Raw genomic sequence first — 24,372 nt, forward strand, 5'->3', positions numbered from 1 at the left:
ATGAGTTATTTATGAATATTTTTGTTCTTTCAACCACTCCAATTGATGACACTTTCAGACATTAGCTGGTCTCTACCGCCACCTACTGTCTTGAGGTGAAACACGAGTCAACAAATAATTTTGGTTGCTGACAGAGTAATTTGGTTGCCGCTCAACAGAATGTTGCAAAAATTGCAGGAAAATCAATATAATAAGTCCTATTAAAAAGCATCTAAAGAAATTGAATTATAATGGTTTTCTATGGTCCAAAATTTGGACAATGATTATTTTGGTATACAAAATCTCGCACGTCCAGCTGCAATCACATAGAAATGTCAAAATCATTGCATTTAGACATTTTACATGCTTTAAACATCTGCTGGATATTTCAATTCTCCAGTGATTTTTTTTTTCCCACTGATTCATTTATGATATCAACAAAAAATTAAGGAATTTTCATAATTTGTAACATAATGCCACAAGAGTGAAAAAATTGTCAAATGTTTACGTTTTAATCATCTGCTGGAAATTTCAGCTCCCTAGTGTTTTTTTCCCCATTGATTCTTTTACAATATCATTTTAAAAAAATCAAATGAATTTCCATAATTTGTAACATAATGCCACAAGAGTGAAAAAAACGTCAAATTTTTACGTTTTAATCATCTGCTGGAAATTTCAGCTCCCTAGTGTTTTTTTTCCTCATTGATTCTTTTACAATATCATTTTAAAAAAATCAAATGAATTTCCATAATTTGTAACATAATGCCACAAGAGTGAAAAAAATGTCAAATTTTTACGTTTTAATCATCTGCTGGAAATTTCAGCTCCCTAGTGTTTTTTTTCCTCATTGATTCTTTTACAATATCATTTAAAAAAAATCAAATGAATTTCCATAATTTGTAACATAATGCCACAAGGGTTAAATAAGAATATTACCTGTTAAAATTGTATAAGTATACCATAAACGATATCCTTTTTAAATGAACAAGCAAAAAAAAAAAAACAGTATAAATCAACTGTCAACAACTTTATTTAATTTTTTACAGTGTTCATACGGGTTACAGCTTAGTCTGAAACTGAAATAAATAAATAACCAAGGCATCAAAGTGCCTGATTGATTAAATAAACAATAGAATCGTAGAAAAATATTTAAAAATGCCAATGTTATTTTAAGTCGAGATCTAGTACATGTACAATATGTACAATATGGCCTGATAGAGAGAACATTAACATAATGTTGCATGTACTCTTGACATCCACCTGATACATTTATGTCCACCGTAGTGGACATTCGATTTTGATTTATATCTTTGTACTTAGTGAAGTTTTTTGGCGAAAAAAATTCAAATATTTGGCTAAGGACAGTTCTAAAAATGACTTGTACTTGGGAATTCATTACTATAGATAATAATTACCAAAGTACTATATTATTTTAGATGTTTAAATACTTAAATAATTAATTACTCAAGTCAGTAATTACCTAAAATAATTGATTACTCAATTGATTCAGTACAAAATTTTTAGACCCTGCTTGTAGCCAAACAAATGGATGAAAAATGACAAAAAAAATCCGTTTTTGGCATTGAATTTTAAATAAATTATTTAACAAACCAGTTTTGAGCAAAAACATAAAAAAATTTAACATGAAAGAAATACCTCAAAAGTATTGGCTCATGAGCGAGGTAGATACAGAAATCTGCACAATGCATCAATCAGATGTTGCTAAATTTGGCTGCGGCTCATTAAAAAAAAAAAAAAATCCTTACATCCAAGCGCCATCCTCGGAAAGCACATTTGTTTGATGGTGCGCATAACATCAACTCATGCATAAATAGTCCTATTTGCACACAGGAAAAAAAAAATTTCATATGCATTGTATGCGTTCCATAATATGCAAATAAGATTGTCATTCAAATCGTTTTTTTTTTCTATGACCATGGAAAAGATAAACTACCAAGTAAAAGAGACATAATTGTGGATTGATTTATTATGAAATTATGTTTTTTTCCCCCCCCCAAAACCTGGGTTCTAATTTATAGAAGTATGCAACTTACAAGGTGGAGTATGCATTTATTTACTGGCAAAATCGTTTTTACGCATATGTTTTTTACTTTTAAATGAATAGTGTTTGATATTAATGTTTAAAGTGAACAAACACGTTTTAATTTATTTCTTTTGCAAGGTCATCTGCAAGTGCATTTGAATGTATTTGCAAGTATATTCAAATGTGCTCAATGTGTTTTTTGGTTGACAACACAGTGTCAGGTAATTATTATTATTAATATGTTTATTTTAGTATTTGGCCAACATTATACTGGTATATTTTACCTTAACTCAATATACTATGTAGTTTTATTAATTTCTACAGTTTTATTAGCATTTTCTGCCATTTAATAAGATGTGGGCATTGTATAGTTGTTTTTTTTTTTTTTTTTTTTACCAATGTTTTTTCCTCATGTTTACAGTTTATTAGATTTTTTTTTTCAACATAATGTTATGGCAACATGATAGGGAACGCAATTTTTAAAAGTATTTTCTTCCTCTGCAAATCAATGTTTCAATGCATCTGCAAGTACAGTACATTTGAATCTACAGTATTTGCAAGTATATTGGAATGTATGCTTGAGTATTTTACTCTGTATTGGTATTTTTCATTTAACGTTCAACCCGCATTTTACCAGTACATTTTATTATACCTTAATGCACGTTGTTTTCATAATTTCTACGTTTTTTACAGCATTTTTTATCTAACACCACGGGGGCATTATAGATAATTTTTTAGCGTGTAACCTTTTAAATCCTTCACTGTTCTTGTTACTGAACCAGACTGCGATGTAGCGTTAAAATTTTACTAGCATAAAACGTAGTCGCAACAAGCGGTATGACGCAACTAGGAACTGGATGCATTGCGTGAGAAACTACGGGTAACATTAAGGCTCAAACTACACCACATGACCTACGCTCCAATGTATTTGCAAGCACTATACATTTGAATGTTTTACAAATACGTTTGAACGAGTTTACCAAGTCATGTCGAATGTATGCTTTAGTATTTTACTCCATATTGGTATTTTTCATTGAACGTTCAACCCGCATTATTCCAGTACATTTTATTATAACTTAATGCACGTTGTTTTCATAATTTCTACGGTTTTTTACAGCATTTTTTATCTAACACCACGGGGGCATAATAGATAATTTTTTAGTGAGTAAACTTTTAAATCCTTCACTGTTCTTGTTACTGAACCAGACTGCGATGTAGCGTTAACATTTTACTAGCATAAAACGTAGTCGTAACAAGTGGTATGACGCAACATGGAGCTGGATGCATTGCGTAAGAAACTACGGGTCCAATGTATTTGCAAGTACGGTACATTTGAATGTTTTACAAATACGTTTGAACGAGTTTACCAAGTCATGCCGAATGTATGCTTGAGTATTTTACTCCATATTGGTATTTTTCATTGAACGTTCAACCCGCATTATACCCGCACATTTCATTATAACTTAATGCACGTTGTTTTCATAATTTCTACGGTTTTATACGGCATTTTTCATCCAATCCGATGGGTGCATGATAATTTTTTAATGTGTAACTTGTTAAATCCTTCACTGTCCTTGTTACTGAATATGAGTGATACTTCAGACTACGATGAAGCGTTAACATTTTACTAGCATAAAACGTAGTCGTAACAAGTGGTGTGACGCAACTTGGAGCTTGGGTTCCCATCATGCATTGGGTAAGAAACTACGGGTAACATTAAGGTTCAAAATACACCACCTAACCTATGCTCCAATTTATTTGCAAGTACTTTTCATTTGAATGTTTTACAAATACGTTTGAACGAGTTTACCAAGTCACCCGTTTTTACCCCTTTCGTACGATAACAGCGACGACCAGGAACCAACAGCAAATAGTTCCTCGGACAATCTCCCTTTTTATAATTCAGTATGAAAATATCCGTAAAGTAATAAATTACTGACGCCAGACCAGAATTCTGCATAAGTCGGTAAGAGTCACCGCAGGGGAAACAAATTGCAGATTGTGCACGGAATAGAACTCGGGAGAGCTTGGTCACTATGCGGAGATTAATATCTCTGCCCGCTTTATAAATGATTTTAAGTACAAACGCAGCGTAAGCAAAGTAACGGGGGGGTGCGTCGTATTGCAAATAGTGTACGTGTCATTGAAATATTTCAGTCTGAGGATGAAAGTAACCGCACAACAGAGCGGAACACTTTGACACTCGGTTCAGAGCAGGCAGCCTGACAGATGTTTCTGAGGAACATGCGCTTGTGAAGAAACGCCCGCTGGCTCCAAACGGCCCGCAACAATAAGAACTGACGTTTTTATACGTTTTGTGAATAAATCAACAACAGAAAAAACAAAAAAAAACAATACCGCACCATGTATTTTCACTTCGTTGTTGAAGGTGACTGAATTATTTACGCGCTGATTTTAAAAACCTGCATCCAGTTTAGTTCTTGGTCTTATAAGTCGTATTTTATCCCCTCTACCAATGCGAAAGCATTTTTTGGGACTAATTAAATAAAGGCCGTTTTTCAAAGTACTCACTAAAATACAATTTGGTACTGAGTCATTCATTTGCTCTTAATTTGAAAAGAACAAATGGAGTGTTCTGTTTCTGTCACGGCATTAAAAAAAACATTCAATTGGATTCTGCATGGGCTCATATTCGATTCTGCCGGTATGATAACGACGAGCAAAAATATCACGTTTTCATGTTGTCGTATCACTGCTCTATTTTTCCTTTTAATGCGCTCTGTTTCATTTTTAAACAAAATATTGAACATTTAGTACATTAGCGTGTGCCATCCTTAGTACAGATAAATAATAAATACATTGACATTGTTTTTTTTAATTGTCCTTAGCAAGTCACAAATGATTTTCAAAATAAAGCGCCTGTATATTACCCACGTATGCCACAAAAGTTGAAAAAAAAAACCCACAGCAGTCATTGCCATGTTTTATTTTCAGAGGAGGCTTGTTGAATCAACTCTACAAACATTAGTGATACCGTATCACTCTTATTGTCCACCTGAACTGCATTTTCACAAATGTCCACCATTGGGCGCATGAGAAAATGATATATTTTCAAAATAACTTTGAATGTAACCACTAGTAACCATTAAAATTATACAGAAAGACTAGAATGAGCATACATGTTTTTGATTAAAATAAAAACAAAAAAAACACAGTTACCTTTTTGAAGTCACACTTTGAGAGCCCTTCCCAAAAAACACGCTAAAAACATCATATTTCCCATAGTGCCATGGGAACTGCCATGGAACTGTAGCCACAATAAATGTCGATAATTTTTTTTAAATGAAACGACAGAAATCTGCAAAGGACCGTTTCCAGATCAACGCTAACGCTAATGCTAACAGCCGCAATCCAGATGACCTTCTCCCATTCTTATCAGTATTTCAGCGAGATAGTTGAAGTAAACCTCATGCACAGAGGAGCAAAGGGATTGTGCATGCCGATATGGGCCGTACAATATGAAGATTGCAGTCCATTTCACCTGAGCCATTCAAGTCGGGAAGAAAAAAAAAAAAAAAAGCTAATTGACTTTGGCTTAGCCTGTAAAATAACTGATGACTTTGAGAACAACTGTTGAAGGTCTGCATATATCGGGCATTTTGATCTTTTTAATAACTTTAGTAGACATCTTTCAAAAGAATTTTTTGCATACCTTCATTTTCACGAGTTTGATGAGGCACAAAAGAAGAACAAAAATCTTAGCAGTTCTTGATAAGCATGTAAACATCCATTGATATTCTATACCGCTTTTTTTTTAGAATATATATATATATATATATATATATATATATATATATATATATATATATATATGAACACACACACACACACACACACAGTGGACCCCCGGTCTACGACATCCCTGCCTTACGTTTTTTTCAGCTTACAAAGTGATCTGCTCCGTTTTTTTTTTGTCCACTCTTTACGGTATTTTTTCCGCTTTATGACAAAAACAACTGTCATGACCCTAGGGGTTGGCTGTATTAGTTGTTTTATCTCCATCTTCAGGCGTTTTGGGGTGATTGCTCTTATGTTCTAGTCTCCTCAAACTGCCTGGTCTGCATCAGGACTCCCTAAGATGTCTGCTATTGGTTGGCGTCACTGTCAAAATGGCGGCACGCTATGGACTGGATCACGAACGAGTGTTTAAAATAATGTATTTATTGTGCATTTTACTGTTTAATTCAAACTTGATGGTTGAGCAATGGGTTCCATGATTGCTAGTGATGTTAAAAAGAGAAGAAGATAATTTATATGGAAACGAAGCTGGAGATAATCAAGAAATACGAAGAAGGCTAAGCTAGCCTACGCTACCCACATTAGGGAATATGTCCATAACAAGCTTGTCACATAAACGTAAATAAACCTTTCTATATTTTTTATTTATTATGTTTTTTAATTGTATACATGTATATTATTAAACATAGCACTTACTATAGTATTTTGATACCATTTTGAATATGTGTATACAATTTTGATATTTTTACCTGGGGTTTTACATGCATTAGCAAATTAAAATAGGTTTGGCTTGCCCGCCATACGTCAAATTTGCGTTACCATATATATATATATATATATATATATATATATATATATATATATATATATATATATATACACATGGGATAGTGTAAAATAAAGCAAAATATGTCTTTAGGGTTGAATGCAGGTCTGAATACACAGTCTGCATTAAAGCACCCTCTCCCACATAAAATACGCCAGACATGAATCCATAGTGCGAGTGCTGCTTATATTTTTCAAGGCCGTCTTCCCGCTTATAAAGATTGCATGCAACCTTATGACCTCTGCTATACATTGATTGGCAGCCAATATTGCTTCCAAACAAATGTAACCTCACTTTACCTCATATCTATACTTGCAGCTTATACTCACACTTTCCAAGGCAAAAAAAAAAAATCTTTATTTTGAATTCGTTTTACATCCGTGTCTTATTTCTCGCCGCCTTGGTTCCAACTGTGACCACGGTGCAAATTAGACACCTGCTTTAACCTCCTCAAGTTGAGCTGCAGTCTGTTTGTTTGCACAAAATAATATCTGCCTTCTCGTGACACAGAAATTCGAGTTGGGGTGCCATCTTTAATGAAGAGCCCTCGACTCATTATTAATGATCCTGGGTCGCTCCCATGGAGAGATTTTTGGATAATGAGCTCTGCAATTTCTCTTACCTGAAAGGATATGCAATGCAGCTCTGTAGTTTTCTTTTAGGAAAAAAGAAAAGTAATGCATAGCAAATCTAGTGGGATTGCTTTGGCTTATACCTTGTGTACTTAATAGTATACAAATACATCGTAAATTATCTAGCTGAAAAACTAATTCAACCTCAGATGCGACACCCGCAATATTAAAAGGCAAATATTCCGCTACGCCTTCAGAACAATATAACACCTGGAAATTGTGTCAAAAAGAATGAGTTATACTCAAGAAATAATACAGTGCTCTGTTCAAAGATTATTTGTTACTCCAATAAATTCAGATTAATAATACTTTCAGAAGAACAATTAACTGAACAATGCAATCATGCGACATCATTGATGACATTGATAAATCATTACAACTCTAATATATATACATATATATATATATATATATATATATATATATATATATATATGGTGGACCCTCTGTTTACGACGTCCCTGCCTTACATTTTTTTTTCACCTTACGAAATGAACTGCGACGTTTTTTTGTCCCCTCTTTACACCATTTCTTTCACCTTACAACATCAAAAAACAACAACTTCTCAAATATGGTGCGCTCATACGTAAGGACACGCGTCACTGCTTACGTCGCTACAATGCTGGTCTGCTATTGGTCGGCGTCACGGAGTCGCTAAGATTTGTTCTTGAGTGAGTGCTTACAATATCGTATTTATTGTGTGATTTAGTACTCAATTGGGTTAGGGTGAGTACATATATAGTATACATTAGTATATAGTATATATTTTGTTAACTTGAGTTGGTTAGCCATGGGTCCCAAGATTGCTAGTGATGTTAAAGGGAGAAGAAGATGATTTGTGTGGAAACGAAGCTGGAGATAATCAAGAAGAAAGAAGAAAGCTAAGCTAGCCTAGGCTAGGGTAACGTCACTAGGGAATATAGCCATAACAAGCTCATCACGTCCCTCAAAGGTAAATAAATCCTTTATGTATGTTTTATTTATGATAATTAATTGTCTACATATATATTATATATAAGTAACACTGACTATACCATTTTGTTACCAATTTTTAATATGTATATATAATTTTGATGTTTTTACCTTGGGTTTTACACGCATTAGCTAATTAGCATAAGTTTGGATTGCCCGCCAAGCGGCGAATTTGCGTTACGATCCCAACGGAACGGTAAAGTAAATATGTCTACTGCAGTAGTTAAACGTTCAAGGCGCGTCTGTGGCAAGTGCATTTATTGTTAGCTTGTCTGTCTGGAATGCAGGAAAACCTCGTAGCACTTTTCTTGGCAATATATTTTTTATTTATTTACTCTTTTAAATATACTGTCAAGAGGCTGAAAATTCCGAGGATTCTGACGTTTTTCAATCAGGTCGAGTCATACCGGTCAAAACATGTTGTCCACGCACCAAAACGACAAGCATGCTGTCCACCGAGCTGGTACCCGTATTAACCAAATAGTCAGTCACACTGTAGCCGCAGTGCGGGGATTGAAGCAAAAAATAACCGTCGCAATTTGCGGGCCTCTTCTTAATCCTCTCTAGTAAATACGTGACAATTTCCAGCAAGGCCGCATCGGGCTGCTCCACTCGTCAGCACAACGGGTTAACGCCATTTGCTGAAGGACGGCGGGGTTAGGCCTTGTCCATGGCCTCTTTTTGCGAACGTCCCTCATCTTCACTCTTGAGCTCAGAGTGCAGCCCCCCCCCCCCCCCCCCCCCCCAAAGAAAAGCTATAAATTGTACCGGGATGGGAAAATGACATTGGATACAACTGCAAAACCCCATTTTCTCGTATTTTTTCCTGGCCAAACCTTCAACAACTGTTGCTAGGTATAAACCTTTCAAAATACCCCCGTATATTTGTGTCCTCTTCGCCGTCACGGCAGTCGTCTCTAATTGCTTGTCAAAGCGCGAGGCGGCGTAACTGCTTCAATTGCTCATTTGTTCCACGGCCGTCGCGCCCGGCGCGTTCCTTCAAAGTACAATCCGCATACATCGGCGGACCAACTAAGAAGAAATCTAAAGGAATAGAAAATGTCTCACGGTGTGGCTTTAAAAACTCTTCTTACTCACCCACTGCGCTGCTTCTCCAGAGACTTTTAAATCCTACATCCAAATAAAGAGAGGCATCGCCAAAAGCCTAGCGGGAGGGAGCTTTATAAAGTCGGGGTGCGAGAGTCCCTTTCCTTTTCACACTTGCTGCATTTATCCTTTAATTCTTCATTCTGGAGTAAGCTGCAAGGTGTGCTCCATTTGCAACACAATTGTGGAGACCCCGGAGGTGGACCGCTTGAATGTATTTATTCTGGATTTTCATCTACCCCCTGTGAATCGGATTTTCTTCACCGAGTACACACTAAGCAGTCCAAGCACCTTTTGAATGGGGGAAAAGAATGATTAAAAAAAGTCGGGGCCGCATTTGTTGGGTGAGTTATATTGTGGTTTGATTCGGCAATGTACATCGAAAACAAAACAACGGTTTTATTTCTGGGGTATTTTATCAACCGTGACGACGCACATCCCATTAGGGATACGTTTCGCAAAGAGGTGCTAAAGCGCAGCAAGTTCCAATCAATTTGCTCTTACTTTGAAAGGATAAAGCTATTGTCTGAAGTGCCTTCACGTACCCCTATTTGAGAACCAAAATGGCATTAATGAAATCACACTGTTTATTCAAAAATTTTAATCGAGTATAGAGATTTTCACTCATATTTTGTAAACTAAAAGACGATAGGCGCACTTAATTTAACTTCATTTTCTCTGAAATTCAGTACTATGCTTCATTACACTTTGTGTTATTGGTAAAGTGCTTTCGAATGACTTTCAGCTTTGGTCTAAAAATTTGGTTCAAGCACTTGGGCATTCAGGCACTTGTGGAACAAGTTGGAAGGTCCCCAACCAGTTGGGGGAGGTAAAAAACTGGCCTGGTCGTAAAATTATTTTGTTTATGTTGTTGAATACACCCTGCTTGAGAAATAAATAAATAAAAAGAGGTGTAGAGGGACAAAAGAGAACTTTGACTCAGGTTGTGGTCTTTTTTCCAGTCTCTCTTATTGTTAACGCCCTAACATTTTTCCGCCATGATGCCACAGGGTCCTTGACTTCTTTTCTACTTTGACTTCTGCTGCATTCACAATGAACGCGTGCTTCCAAATCACGGAACGTGCGCACCAGACAATAATACAATGAAGTTGATCACCAATAGTGAACGTGTTAATGAGATCTAAGTAGATTTACAAGCTTTATCGGGCCACCCTGTTCTCAGATAACGGCAAACACAAGGTTGTGTAAATAGATCTTTTATAAGCGGCAGCACTTAGCGTGTTGTAAACACACTCCTTATCTTCTGAGCTCCCATGGTGCAAGAATCCAATTAAGTTCCCAATATTAACCCCTTTAGAGAATTAACCCTCCAGACCTCCAGTCTTTGAATAAATAAATGCGGAGACCCGCCGCTGGTGTTCAACGAGTAAACCAATAATGGATGCCGACTTTGCCTGTCTCCCTCTGCGCCGCGCTGATCCGACTCACCTGAGGGGGTGGGGGTGGGGTGGGGGGATGGGGGTGGAAATAAGATCCTATACTGCCTGAACACAGCGCAGTCGTTCATTGATCCCTACCCTGTGGTAAAGGCTCTTCCTGCAGGTGGGCCTATGAAGGTTGACGAGAAAGGGCACTGATCTCCCCCCCCCCAACACACACATATACACACACACGCAGAAATTCCCATACATACGATGACGGCATCCTGCATGAATCACATGCCTTGCAGGCAAGCTAGTACACACCAGGAACTTGGGTATGAATTGTGCATGTCACACTGGTGGAATACTCCAAAGGAAATCAAATGTGACATGATTTCAAGAGCTGTCACATCTCTTCACTTGATGTGTTCTTTTTGGTCCATAGCAGATGGCGCTGTTTGCGGGAGATTGCCCTTGTGGACAAGCGAGCGCCGTATTTTAGCGAGCGAAGCTAAAACGTAAAGCGCAAAACACATGTAAAATGGGCATGTCATGTGACATTAGTCACCGTTTTGTTCATACGGGTGAGAAAAATCGCCTGTTCCTCAACTTTAAGCTAGTGTTGTAGCTCTCACAATTAGATAACTTTAGATAACTTTAGATAACTTTTGTCTGTGGGTCAAAAGAATTTTTATTGATTCTTGGACTAGGCGGGCTCTAGCTGGATCATGTTCATAGATTTGAGATTTTTTTTTTATATTCTTTTCAAAAACAACAGCAGAACTTGTTAAACAAAATGGGAAAAATACTGGCCTATTTTGTGTAATATATATACAAATGTGTGTGTGTATGTGTGCGTGTGTGTGTGTGTACTGTATGTATGTGTGTGTGTGTGTATTTATACTGTATATATATATATATATATCAGGACTGTAGTCAAGTGTCAATTTCACCTTCATTGAGTCCAAGTTCGAGTCACAAAGGTCAGAGTCTAAGTCAAAGTCACAAGTCCACGAGGTCCAAGTCCAGATGGGATTAAGAGTAACCTTGGTGACGGAAAAATATTTTTTTTCACAACAAGAAATATGCAAAGTGACGCCATTTGTGTCAGGAATTGCCTTGAAGTCCAAGCTGACAACATCATGTGTAGAGTCTGCGCACGAGTCAAAGTCTTCACGTGATCTGACAGCCCGATGCAAATATCACGACATGTGTCAATCATGCAAATGTTTGTGTACGTTATTTTTGAGGTCATGTTGGACAGATAGGTTGAAGCATAAATCTACCTTTTTTCATCGAGAGGCAGACTTAATCTCCCCGTGATCCTGAGATCTCTGCTGTGGATGAAGCATAATGGGCGGGGGGCGGGGGCGGGGGGGTGGATGATGGATTGCTCCTGATGAATGGATAGGTGGATGGATAATACACAGCAGGGATCACAGGAACAGTGGCGGAGGGCATAGGAACGCCGCGGCACTTTACAAGAAGATAACGAGTGGGCTCTCTGCGCACGCACAGGCGCACGTCGAGAAACAAATCAAAATGTTGGACGCAGCCATCCACACGTCAAAAGAAAAAGACAGGCATCCCCGATGCATGCAGGGAGTCCGCCGAACAGCTCGGCGTGCGGACGAGTTGCGTGATGAGTGAAAAACAGCCTGCTGCTATGCTGTAGCAACGTATCTCCGCGAAATGGTCGGATTTGAATATAATTGTTGCTATGCTTTGGGTTTGTTGCTGCGGTTTGTTATTTTGTCATTTGGGATTGGGCCTGCTCTGATGTGACATCTTAGCAAAAGTGCTAAAGCTGTGACGCCGTTTCACGGCTAATCGGCGCATGAGAGCTTGACAGAACGGCGGGGAGACATGATTGGGATTTCATTTATGATGCAGAGGCGGTTTTCTGTTTTTTGTGATGGGGCCATCATGGTGGCTCAATATTCTTGTCAAAAGTATCTGTCTATCATCCAGTTTTTCATTCCATCCGTCCATTAATCCATCTGTCTATCCATCATATTTTATCCATTCATATTACACATCATGCATCCATATTATATCCATCAATCCATATTTTATCTATCCATCCATTTATCATTCATGTATCCATATTTCAATCATCTGTCATCATATTTCATCCATCTATCCATATTTCAATCACCATCCATCCATTTCACCCTTCTATCCATAGTTCATCCATCTATCCAAGTTTCAGTCATCCGTTCATCTATCATTCATCCATTTTTCTTCCATCCAGTTCTATAATCATCCATGCATGTTTCAGTCATCCATTCATCTATCCGTTCATCCATATTTCTTCCTCATTTCTTCCATCCAGTTCTATAATCATCCATCAATCCATATTTTATCTATCCATCCGTTTATCATTCATGTATCTATATTTCAATCATCTGTCATCCATATTTCATCCACCTATCCATATTTCAATCACCATCCATCCATTTCACCCATCTATCCATAGTTCATCCATCTATCCAAGTTTCAGTCATCCATTCATCCATATTTCATCCACCTATCCATATTTCAATCACCATCCATCCATTTCACCCTTCTATCCATAGTTCATCCATCTATCCAAGTTTCAGTCATCCATTCATCCATTTTTCTTCCATCCAGTTCTATAATCATCCATGCATGTTTCAGTCATCCATTCATCTATCCATTCATCCATATTTCTTCCATCCAGTTCTATAATCATCCATGCATTCATCCATGCATGTTTCAGTCATCCATTCATCCACTGATGGATAGATATCCACTCAGATTTCAAAGATCTATCAGCCATATTGCATTCATTTATCCATATTCCAGTCGCCATCTATTCATGTTTCACTCATTTATCCGAATTTGAGTCATCATCCATCCATCCAGATTTCTATAAGCCATATTTCAATCATTTATTCACATTTCAGTCACCAGCCATCCGTTTCACCCATCTATCCATATTTCATCCATTTATCCACGTTTGTCACCATCCATCATCATCTCATATTTCAGTCATCCATTCATCTATCCATTCATCCAGATTTCACCCATCCAGTTCTGCATTCATTCATCCATATTCCAACCATCCATTCATCCAGCGATGGATAGATATCCACCCAGATTTCACCCATTTATAAGCCATATTTCATTCTTTTATCCATATTTCAGTCACCAGCTATTCATATTTCATCCATCTATTTGTATTTCCATCATCCATCCATTATTCATCTATTCATATTTTATCCAATCGTATTTCAGTCATCCAATGATCTGTCCATCCATCCATATTTCATCCATCCAGTCCTCCGTCCATTCATCCATTCATCCATCCAAGTTACACACGCCGTTACTATAATGAATCAAATCAAATCAAATCACTATAACCTTGTCCACATGTACAATATGTTCTGAATTTAAATTCATGTGAGACTGGCTTACTGTCATCTTCCCGGAAAAGACAAGAATATCCAAATAGTTGATTATAATTGAGAGGACCTCCAAATGATGGACACATATTGAATACTACACAAAAAAAAAAAAAACAACGCGTCTTTCGGGTATTCAATATATAGCCGCATATGTGATGCCATATGCGTGACTTTTCACCGGTCGTCTCAAGGCAATACTTCATAGGAAAAGTTCACGCGGGAGAACAAAATGGTGTGAAAAGCTTACTGGCAGAACTGCTGGTGCCAGATGGGAGAGGAAAGAACCGCCCAGGAGAGGCGCCAGCAAGCAGGGACATGCGCTGCCAAGCCAACTGTGTGAAGCAGGAGGTCCAGCTATTTCATCAAAACCAAAACTCAATTCCTGCCAGATGCCATTCATTCTTTTTCTCACCCAAAATAGCAAAATTAGCTTCCCACCAATCCCGGGTCACTTTCAGACAATGCTGATGCGTTTGTCCAATCAACTCAATCACGATTATATATACGATTTTCTTATTCAAAAAATTCTCAGAAGTAGGTCTTTTATTTTCTCAATCCTCATATAAAGTTTTACAAACTTCAATAAAGTCACCCAAAAATTCACAGTTGATTTGCAGTGAGGCTGAATTTCCTTCAAAATTCCCAATGGCACATTCATAAAGACAGATTCATATTGTTTCTGCTTGAAATTAAACACATTATAAAAACATATTTTGATGAAATATAATTGCGGTTTTCAGCTTCCGCATTTTTTGAATCAATTCGTACAATTCCAATTTTGTATTGAGCCCATTGCGGGTCATTGTATTTTTTTTTAGAAACGATTGTTCTATCAATGATTTCCCGAATGATAATTCAAAACTGAGATTTTATTCAGCCTATTCATTTGTGTCCATTGTATGGACTTTTTTTTTGGCCTACATATTTGGACTCATTTAAAGAGACAGTGTGTCATATTTAGACCGTTTTTCGTTAAAAAGGAATCAACTAAATGTTTGTCAATTTCAAAAAATTGCCAATGAATGTATTCTTAATGATCAAAGGTTTATTTTAAATACGATTGTAGGTCTAGTTATCATGAAATGATATTACATTAATCGAGGGTGCACCTTATAATGCGGTGCGCATTATATATGGAAAAAAGTTTGAAAATATGTCATTAATTGAGGGTGCGCCTTATAATGCGGTGCGCCTCATATATGGGAAAAGTTTGAAAAGGTCATTAATTGAGGGTGCGCCTTATATATGGAAAAAGTTTGGAAATATCTCATTAATTGAGGGTGCGCCTTATATATGGAAAAAGTTTGGAAATATCTCATTAATTGAGGGTGCGCCTTATATATAGAAAATGTTTGGAAATATCGCATTAATTGAGGGTGTGCCTTATAATGCGGTGTGCATTATATATGGAAAAAAGTTTGAAAATATGTCATTAATTGAGGGTGCGCCTTATATATGGAAAAAAGTTTGGAAAAATCTCATTAATTGAGGGTGCGCCTTAATGCAGTGCGCTTCATATATGGAAAAAGTTTGAAAAGGTCAATAATTGACGGTGCGCCTTATATATGGAAAAAGTTTGGAAATATCTCATTAATTGAGGGTGCACCTTATAATGCGGTGCGCCTTAAATATGGAAAAAGTTTGAAAATATTTCATTGAGGGTGCGGCTTATGATGCGGTGCGCCTCATATATGGAAAAAGTTTTAAAATATGTCATTAATTGAGGGTGCGCCTTATAATCCTGTGCACCTTATAGTGCGGAAAATACGGTAACATTGCAGAGACAAAATAGACACAACAGTGGACGCAAATGAATAGGCTGGCTTTAATGCTATAGAAACTAAAGCAAGAATTTGTAATTATATTTTTGTCAACATTGGACTTTCTATTTTCCAGGCATTCAAGAAGCCGCCGTTTATAGAGCCCAACGCAGCAGTCGCTGGAGTGGAAAATATCCAACGAGGTGAGATTTTCATCAGTTTGATACGCCGCATTGGGCGTCGTGCTTATATTCGGTGTCACGAGTCTGTCCTGTTGACAGAAAGGACACACTTCTTGTCAGCAAAGTCATCTTCTACACATCTGTGCTTATTTTGTGCCTCACTGTAAGAAGGTCATTAATCTAAACCCGGAGTATTCCTTATCATGCAGAGTGACATGTCACCCTCACGGTGTGGAGAGAATGAAAAATATATCTTTTGCTGCTTTTTTATCCCCCCTTATCAACTTCCATCTTTTTCCGCCTCGGCAACCGGTTCTCTTTGGCAGTCGGGACATAAATACCTTTTCTGAAAAGCCGTCATCCAACTTTCATTCATTCATCCATTGGCAACAGCTGTTCGCTATATCCATCCATGCATTCACCAAACACTCATCCGTCCATCTATATGCCCAAGGGTTCAATATGGTGATCAATCCAGCCATCAATCTCTCTATCATCCATCCCTGCATTCATCCATTTGTTCCATTTGCCATCTGCATCCATCCATCCATTCATCCATCCATCCATCCGTCCGTCCGTCCATCCATCCATCCATCCATCCATCCATCCATCCATCCATCCATCCATCCATTCAACCAACAGTTCAATATACCCATCCATCCATCCATCCATCCATCGATTCAATATATCCATTCATTCATCCATCCATCCATCCATCATCCATTTGTCCAGCCATTCGTCCAACGATTCAATATACCCATCCATCCAAGTCTTCATCCATCCATCCATCCATCCATTCATCCATCCATCAAACGATTCAACATACCCAACCATCCCTCCATCCATCCAAGTTTTCCTCATCCATCCATCCATCCATCATCCATCCATCTATCCATCCATCCACCCATCCATCCATTGAATGATTCAATATATCCATCCATCTATCCAAGTCTTCATCCATCCATCCATCCATCCATCAAACGATTCAATATACCCATCCATCCCTCCATCCATCCAAGTTTTCCTCCATCCATCCATCCATCCATCTATCGAACGATTCAATATATCCATCCATCCAAGTCTTCATCCATCCATCCATCCATACATACATCCATTGAACAATTCAATATATCATCCAAGTCTTCATCCATCCATTCATCCATCCATCCATCGAACGATTCAATATATTCATTCATCCATCTGTCCATCCATTCGTCCAATGGTTCAATATACCCATCCATCCATCCACCCATCCATCGATCGAACGATTCAAATATCCATCCATCTGTCCAAGTCTCCATCCATCCATATAATCCTTCCATCCATCCAAATCTCCATCCATCCATCCGTTCGTCCAGCGGTTCAATACATCCATCCATCCATCCAAAATTAGATCATTGCCACCCAATCCTATTTTTGGGGAGCGCATTGACAGGACGCACGGTGATGCTAATCCTCCACCTTCAGATTCTATTAGGCAACGGAGTGGCATTCAAATGGGTGTGAATCAAACCTGTTGGCCCACGGAGAAAGGGATGGACCTAAAGGAGCCTCATTGACGGAATGTCCAGTCTCCAACCCCACCAGCAGCGCAATGCTTTTGCAGCGAAAGGAAAACCGCTTCTCATATTTTTACCATCCAACGGAGTTGGAAATAGCTCTCAGTAGGACACAATGGCGCTCAACGGGTAACCGTTGGCCGAAATGCGTCACTCTCGAAAATCACCTCAAGCGAAACACTTGTTCTTCAAACACGTAACATACACGCGCAGCTTGATTCTACACTGCCAGTCTCAGATCAATCTCACGTTCAGTCATGTTGAAGATGCTTTCAAGGCCCACGAACGGCTCTTCTAAGATGGCGTTTACACGTGCGCTAAGTCTGTAAAAGTGCATTCATGCGAAACAGTTTCCACGTCAACAAAATGCTGGTTACCGTCTCAGATAGCAACATAAAAACAAATTCTAAACTACATCGTTTATAGGACTTTTGGATATCCTTTTGGGAATAAAAAAATATAATCTATTTGGGGAATTACGGTAAATATATGTATGATCTAAGAAGTAAACTACATGACAATCCTTAGCTCGGAATCCTCGGTTTATATCTTCTGGTTGTATTGACAGATTCTCACAATCAGGTATTGGACTCAGGTGCATGATTTTTTTTTTTTTGATGGGGACATTCCCAGTATCTAATGAATGACTTTTATAAAGTTCCGTTTCCTAAACTGGCCACAAATATAATGTGACGGTAGCGTTGCCCTGCCGGTGAGGGACGGCGTGCGCCTTGTCCGTGCGCCTCTCGATGTGGCAGATGTGCATGGCAGAAGCCAAATGGGAGCACCTTGAACTGTGACAGGTCCCTGGCAGAAATAAAAGCCACCTGGGTCTGGCGTCGTAGGTACGGCGGACCTGCCAGTAGTTGTCGCATAGGTCAACACCTGTTGTGAAATTTGCCGTTCTGTTCCTTGTTAGAAAACAGCAAGGTGTGTAAAAAGTGCCCAAATCGAACAGCTGGACAACAAAAACTTTGACTGACCTCGCAAGTCCGTTTCTGTCTGGGATTATTTAAAGTCATACCTCTTGAGAGCCGGCCTATTAATTTGCGTCCACTGTTGTGTCCGTTTAATGTCAGCGGGACAGCAAAGTGAATTATCTCCCACCCAAACACAATATATCATTGAAAAAGGCCATTGTGTCCCCCAGTGAGTACACTAGGACTTAGTAGAGTTGGTTGAATGAGTCAAAAGATATAATCCAAAAATAAAATTTGATTGACTGATTACCTGCTAATGACGTGCTAGCAATGCTAATGTCAGACGCGACAGGCCAAAGTGGTATGTTACATATGTGTTTTTATGTGAATAGCTAATCTCAATTAAATGTTTATTAGTTCTACGGTGCGAGGAACTGGTGTCTCATTTGTGGACCATTTGCTGGGGAGGTGGTGGTGAGTGCAGAGACCTTTTTAGGTCGTTTTGTCTGTATGTTTTTATTTTACATTTTCAGTGAGCTAGTCATGTATTTAATTACATAACTTTGAGCATGTAAGTTTATTTAAGTTTGCGGTCATGCTAAATGCTTCCTGCATGACGGTCATCCCTCTCGCTTACGTGCTAATGACATGCTAGCAATGCTAATGTCAGACAAAAACAGCCCAAAGTGGTGCTGTATGTAACATATGTGTTTTTATGTGAATAGCTAATGTCAGTTTTATGATTTATTAGTTCTATGTTGTAAACAAAGAACTTGTGTCTCATTTGTGGACCAGCCGGCATATATAAGTTATATAAATGCTTAAAGAACTGTAACAAATACATCTCGTCAACGCCTCCTTTCCGAAAAGGCGTTTCGTAAACTGAAATTTTTTCGTGACGAGACGTAAGTAGAGTTAGCACTATACTTTGAAACACACTTGAACATGTTCATGGGCTAAATGCTAAAATTGCATTTTCCTTTTAAGCTTGGCTTCCTCCCAAAGATTCATTTTCTTCTCGAGACTGCAATCGCTGGTGACAAGCGCCGTGACGCAAGCGCCTGATAGCAGGTGCTTCGGGCTCCATGCCCACTCTCTGAACTGGCCACAAAGGAATACCTGTCAAGCCTGGTTACCCGTGTTGCTTTTTAGTTACGGCACGCTCGCTTTATTTGGGAACCCGGCAGGAAGGCACTATGCGCTTGTGTGTAATCATATATTGCATGCTTTGTAGATGAGAAAAATCCAAGTGTCAGGGAGGAAAGGGAAGAGACCTCCACCATTTTCAAACCTGGAAATTATCGGAGATAAAGCGTCGGCTCGGAAAATAAAAAATCGTATAAGCCCTCAAAGTGCAGGGTGTACAAGCGAGGAATAAAAATATCTCAGCCGTTCGGGATCAACAAACTAAGCTGCACTTGAGTGTATTGTTTGGGAGATTTGGGTATTCATCTACTTAGGCGGGATACTTTTCAACTTAATTGCTCCTTTGTCACTTGTAATAATACGGGCTGACCCGTATGGATTTCTTAGGCGGGTGTCGAAAATTGCATTTGTTTCCCCTTGATCCATTTGAAAATATATCAATGATATACAGATATTGAGTCACCTGTGAATAGCAGGAGATAGAAGTGTATATAGTGATATGAAAAAAAAGTTTTTCGGTTCTATGACCTTATAAGGACATTGTTTGTCATGGGTGTGAAGTAGTTGAATGGTTAGTTCATGTGTGCTTCATTTCTGTTGTACTATGTCTTTAATTATTATTTTTTTTAAACTGATCTTAGGGTATGTGTACAGAAGCGGAAATTATTTTTAATTGAATGTTTTGAATCAAAAATCACCACTTAATCAAAGACAGTGGACTCCCGGCTTACGGTGTTACTGGCTTACATTTTTTTCACGTTACGAAGTGGAATACTAAGTTTTTTCATCTCCTCTTCACGGCATTTTTCCCGCTTTAGGGCATCAAGAACTGTCATGACCTGTGGGGTTGGCTGTGTTCATGTTGTTTTGCCTCCCTCTTCAGGCGTTTCGAGGAAATGGCTCTTATACTTACAATTGTTCAGTATTTTTTATTGATGATGTTATTTAATTGTATACATATATTATACATAAGTACTCACCATACTATTTTGTTACTCATTTTTAATATGTATATGCTGGTTTTATGTTTTTACCTGAGGTTTTATAAGCATTAGCTAATTACAATAGGTTTCTATTGCCCACCATACAAGGATTTCTAATAACCATTTTTCCTTATATATTTTCAATTGTGTGTGTGTGTGTGTGTGTGTATATATATATATATATATATATATATATACATATATGTGGGAAACCAGCAGGTTTGCGGATGATTGACTGCACTTAGAGCGATACTGGTGCACTGGCTTATTGTTAAACAGCAATGGCGTTTTCTCCCAGATGAAAATGCGCTCGTGGGCTTTTCAATATAGAGTGATGAGTGATGAGCTGTGTGTAAATTGTCCCATATTGGATCAGACATATTGATTCCTGAATGGCGGCACTTAAATCTTTTGAGCTGGGGCGCTTCTGTGGCACACTGATTACTTTTTCATCACCCCATTGATATTTCATCATTATTTTTTTTTACCTCTTTCTTCCTTCATGCCGACTACTGCCAACTACCCTTCCGCTAAAGCAATTACGATATGGATGCCTATCATTCCGCGTTTAGAAAACTGTCCGTGTGCCAGGAGACGGTTACGTAGATACCAGATGTTATTTTCGTATCGCAGTAAACATTTTTTACATTTGGGCTCGGACCTCCTGCTTTGTATTTTTGACGACAAGAATCATTGGATGTTTGTTGACGCTTATCGTTTTTTTTCAAGTGCTTCTCGGGCCATAAATGTGTTTACTGCTTCAAAATGTCAGTCATAGGCAATAATAGTGTTTGGCGCATCTTACATAGATTGAGAACGTTATAAGGAATAACAGAAACAAAATATGCGCTTAGAGACAGATAACACGAAAATAATGAAAAGGAAAAATCCAAGCGGGAAGTGCAAGTCCTGTGTGTGATATAACATGATAATATTCCTTTTGGAGGTGTGGTAGGAGGTGTGTTGCTTTGACGGGAGTGTTTGATATGACGCCGGGGGGTGGGAGACGCATCTCCAGGGGATCCTATCACATGATGACTTCATAAAATGACTGTGGGTGGATTTACTGCCAAGGCTGCTACCAACAACCAAAGAAAATGGCTGCCATCCCAGCTGCTGCCATACTTTTTTTTACAGCCGATAAAAAAAAGAAAAAAACAAAAGCTGATGGGTAACCGGTTTTACCCGTCCTGGAACAAGATATGTACAGGGCTATTGTGATGCTTTTCATCTCCATATCAGGCGGCTTCAGGTTAAAACATCTGTTGGGCATAATTTCAATTTGACATTTGACAAAATACACACATTTTTCTATTAGAGATGTCCAAAGATTGTTTATTAGTTTCAATTATTAGTGGTTTGAATCACGCCTTTGAGTTTTTATTACCTACTAAAAACAATTTTTATAGGCATTTTTGTTGTGCATCATGCTTGAAGAGCATCTGTGTATGTGTGTGTACTATATATAATATATATATATATATATATATATATATATATATATATGTATATATATATATATATATGTATATATATATGTAGTAGAATTGTTTAATATATAAAAATTCAACTGTTTTCTAATTTATTCTTACTATAACGCATAATGTACATACACAATAATAATGCTCATATTCAATGCAAATCTATCTATCTATCTATCTATCTATCTATCTATCTATCTATCTATCTATCTATCTATCTATCTATCTATCTATCTATCTATCTATCTATCTATCTATCTATCTATCTATCTATCTATCTATCTATCTGGCTAATTTACAGGGTTGGTATTTGTTGTTAGCTAGCTAGCTAGCTGGCTAGAGTATCTATCTATCTATCTATCTATCTATCTATCTATCTATCTATCTATCTATCTATCTATCTATCTATCTATCTATCTATCTATCTATCTATCTATCTATCTATCTATCTATCTATCTATCTATCTATCTATCTATCTATCTATCTATCTACATTACAGGAGAGAATCACTCAGGTAATAAAACACAAAAAGAGCATAAAAAGAAGCACAATAAAAAAGAAACACACAATAAAAAAGAGCGTACAAGACAAATATGGAGCATGCAAAAAAAGCAGCACGCAAAACAAAAGGAGCACACAAAAAACAGCAATTCAAATAAGCTACCTTTGAGTAATGTATCACAATCGCTGATAGTTACTGACAAAGAAATTCTGAAACTAAATTGTAAATATGTGAAAATTGAAACAATCATCTAATCTATTTTGCATTTTATTTTAAACTGTACCTGTAAATTACGTGGGACTTTCCATATCTTTGCTTCTTAGGGCGTGATCTTCTCTGTACCCTTAAAGTGTTATGCTAATCTTCCCATCAAAATGGCTGACAAGTGCAAATGACTTCACGTCATTGCAGAAAAGGAGAAGCAACATTTTATCGGCAGCCACTGTGCCGTAAAAGTAATCAAACATTACATGAATTCAGAAATGCGATTGAAACCCAAGCTCGAGACTGAAGTACATAAAGGGAAAAAATCTCTCACTTTTTCCAAAATGCAAATATGATTTTTTTCATGTACTGTCCAAACTGTACATGTGTGCATCTGTTCACCGCCATGAATACAAAGTAGTTGTTCTAATAAATATCCCAAGTCCTCTGAGACCTTCTGAAAAGAATACAACACAAGCGGATGAACTGACATCCTCATTATACAGTGCAACGGTGCAGCAGTAAGGCCAATTAAATGTGTCCACTAGAATATGAGAATATGGAAGGAACTAATATGTTCATTCTGTTGATTTTCAGATGAGGCTGGAGTTCTGCTGAGCTTTACGTTCTTTTCATTATACAAATGTCCCCGTACCGCTTCTGTAAAAAGCGTGTACCCTAACTCCGAGTCGATAAATGGAAGATTTGCTCGCGCTTTTTTCTGCAGATTAATCTGATTATGGTGAAATTGCGTGTGGAATGATGTTGAATGTGGAGACTCCGATGGACATGTTAAATTTGGAACGGTTGGACTGGTTGACAAATTTCGAGTGAAGAGAGAAGATAGTGAATTCAATGAGTAAAAATTGTTAAATAATAGTACAACAGTCATAGTAAGCGATACTATTAACAATACTAATAGTAATAATAGTAAGTAGTTCGAGTGACACATAAGTAAATACTTTGAATTCCTTTGTAAGTAGGTGTATCGCATAAATCGCTATGGTAAATATGTGATTGACAAACACATGGCCCAAACATTTAGCCTCCTGATAAAAAAAAAAAAAAAGACACAAAATTGGGTTCATCGAGTTTGTGAATTTTTGGAATGTTGGGAATGACCCCTAAGGTGAAAGAAATGAGAAAAATGTTGTCAATGTGAAATGTGAAACCTTTAAATGTGATATGTCCAATCTGCCATTGTAGGTAAATGGTAATTTTTTGGTGCGGAAAAAGGGGTATTGTGGGAAAATGGTAATTATTTGCAATACCACAATTATAAACAACACTCACATGAATATTTGAAACATGTTGAAATTGGAATGGCGTGAATCAGATAAATTGGAATCGAGTTGAAACGCCTCAAAAAAGTGAGCAGAATAATCACCACGGCACAACCCAACGAAAATACTTGAGTTGAATTGCTTTAAAAATCGATTATAGGCAAAGCAATGTGAAGTTCTTTGCTAGGAACGTGCACGTACCATGGCGTCACCACACAA

The 24,372-nt window shown here is 37.6% G+C and overlaps 1 protein-coding gene across 1 annotated transcript in view; it reads left to right on the forward strand.

Annotated features, from left to right (window-relative positions):
* LOC148416660 (uncharacterized) overlaps positions 1-24,372 on the forward strand; it is a 314,743-nt gene that overhangs the window by 112,303 nt on the left and 178,068 nt on the right. Inside the window, exon 3 of the mRNA XM_088425825.1 lies at positions 16,029-16,095. Within this exon, the coding sequence (XP_088281951.1) occupies positions 16,029-16,095 (67 nt within the window). The remainder of the gene's footprint in view (positions 1-16,028; positions 16,096-24,372) is intronic.

The sequence above is a fragment of the Hippichthys cyanospilos genome, chromosome 10, assembly GCF_059441005.1.
Source record: "Hippichthys cyanospilos isolate Australia breed blue-spotted pipefish chromosome 10, RoL_Hcya_1.0, whole genome shotgun sequence".
Lineage (NCBI taxonomy): Eukaryota > Metazoa > Chordata > Actinopteri > Syngnathiformes > Syngnathidae > Hippichthys > Hippichthys cyanospilos.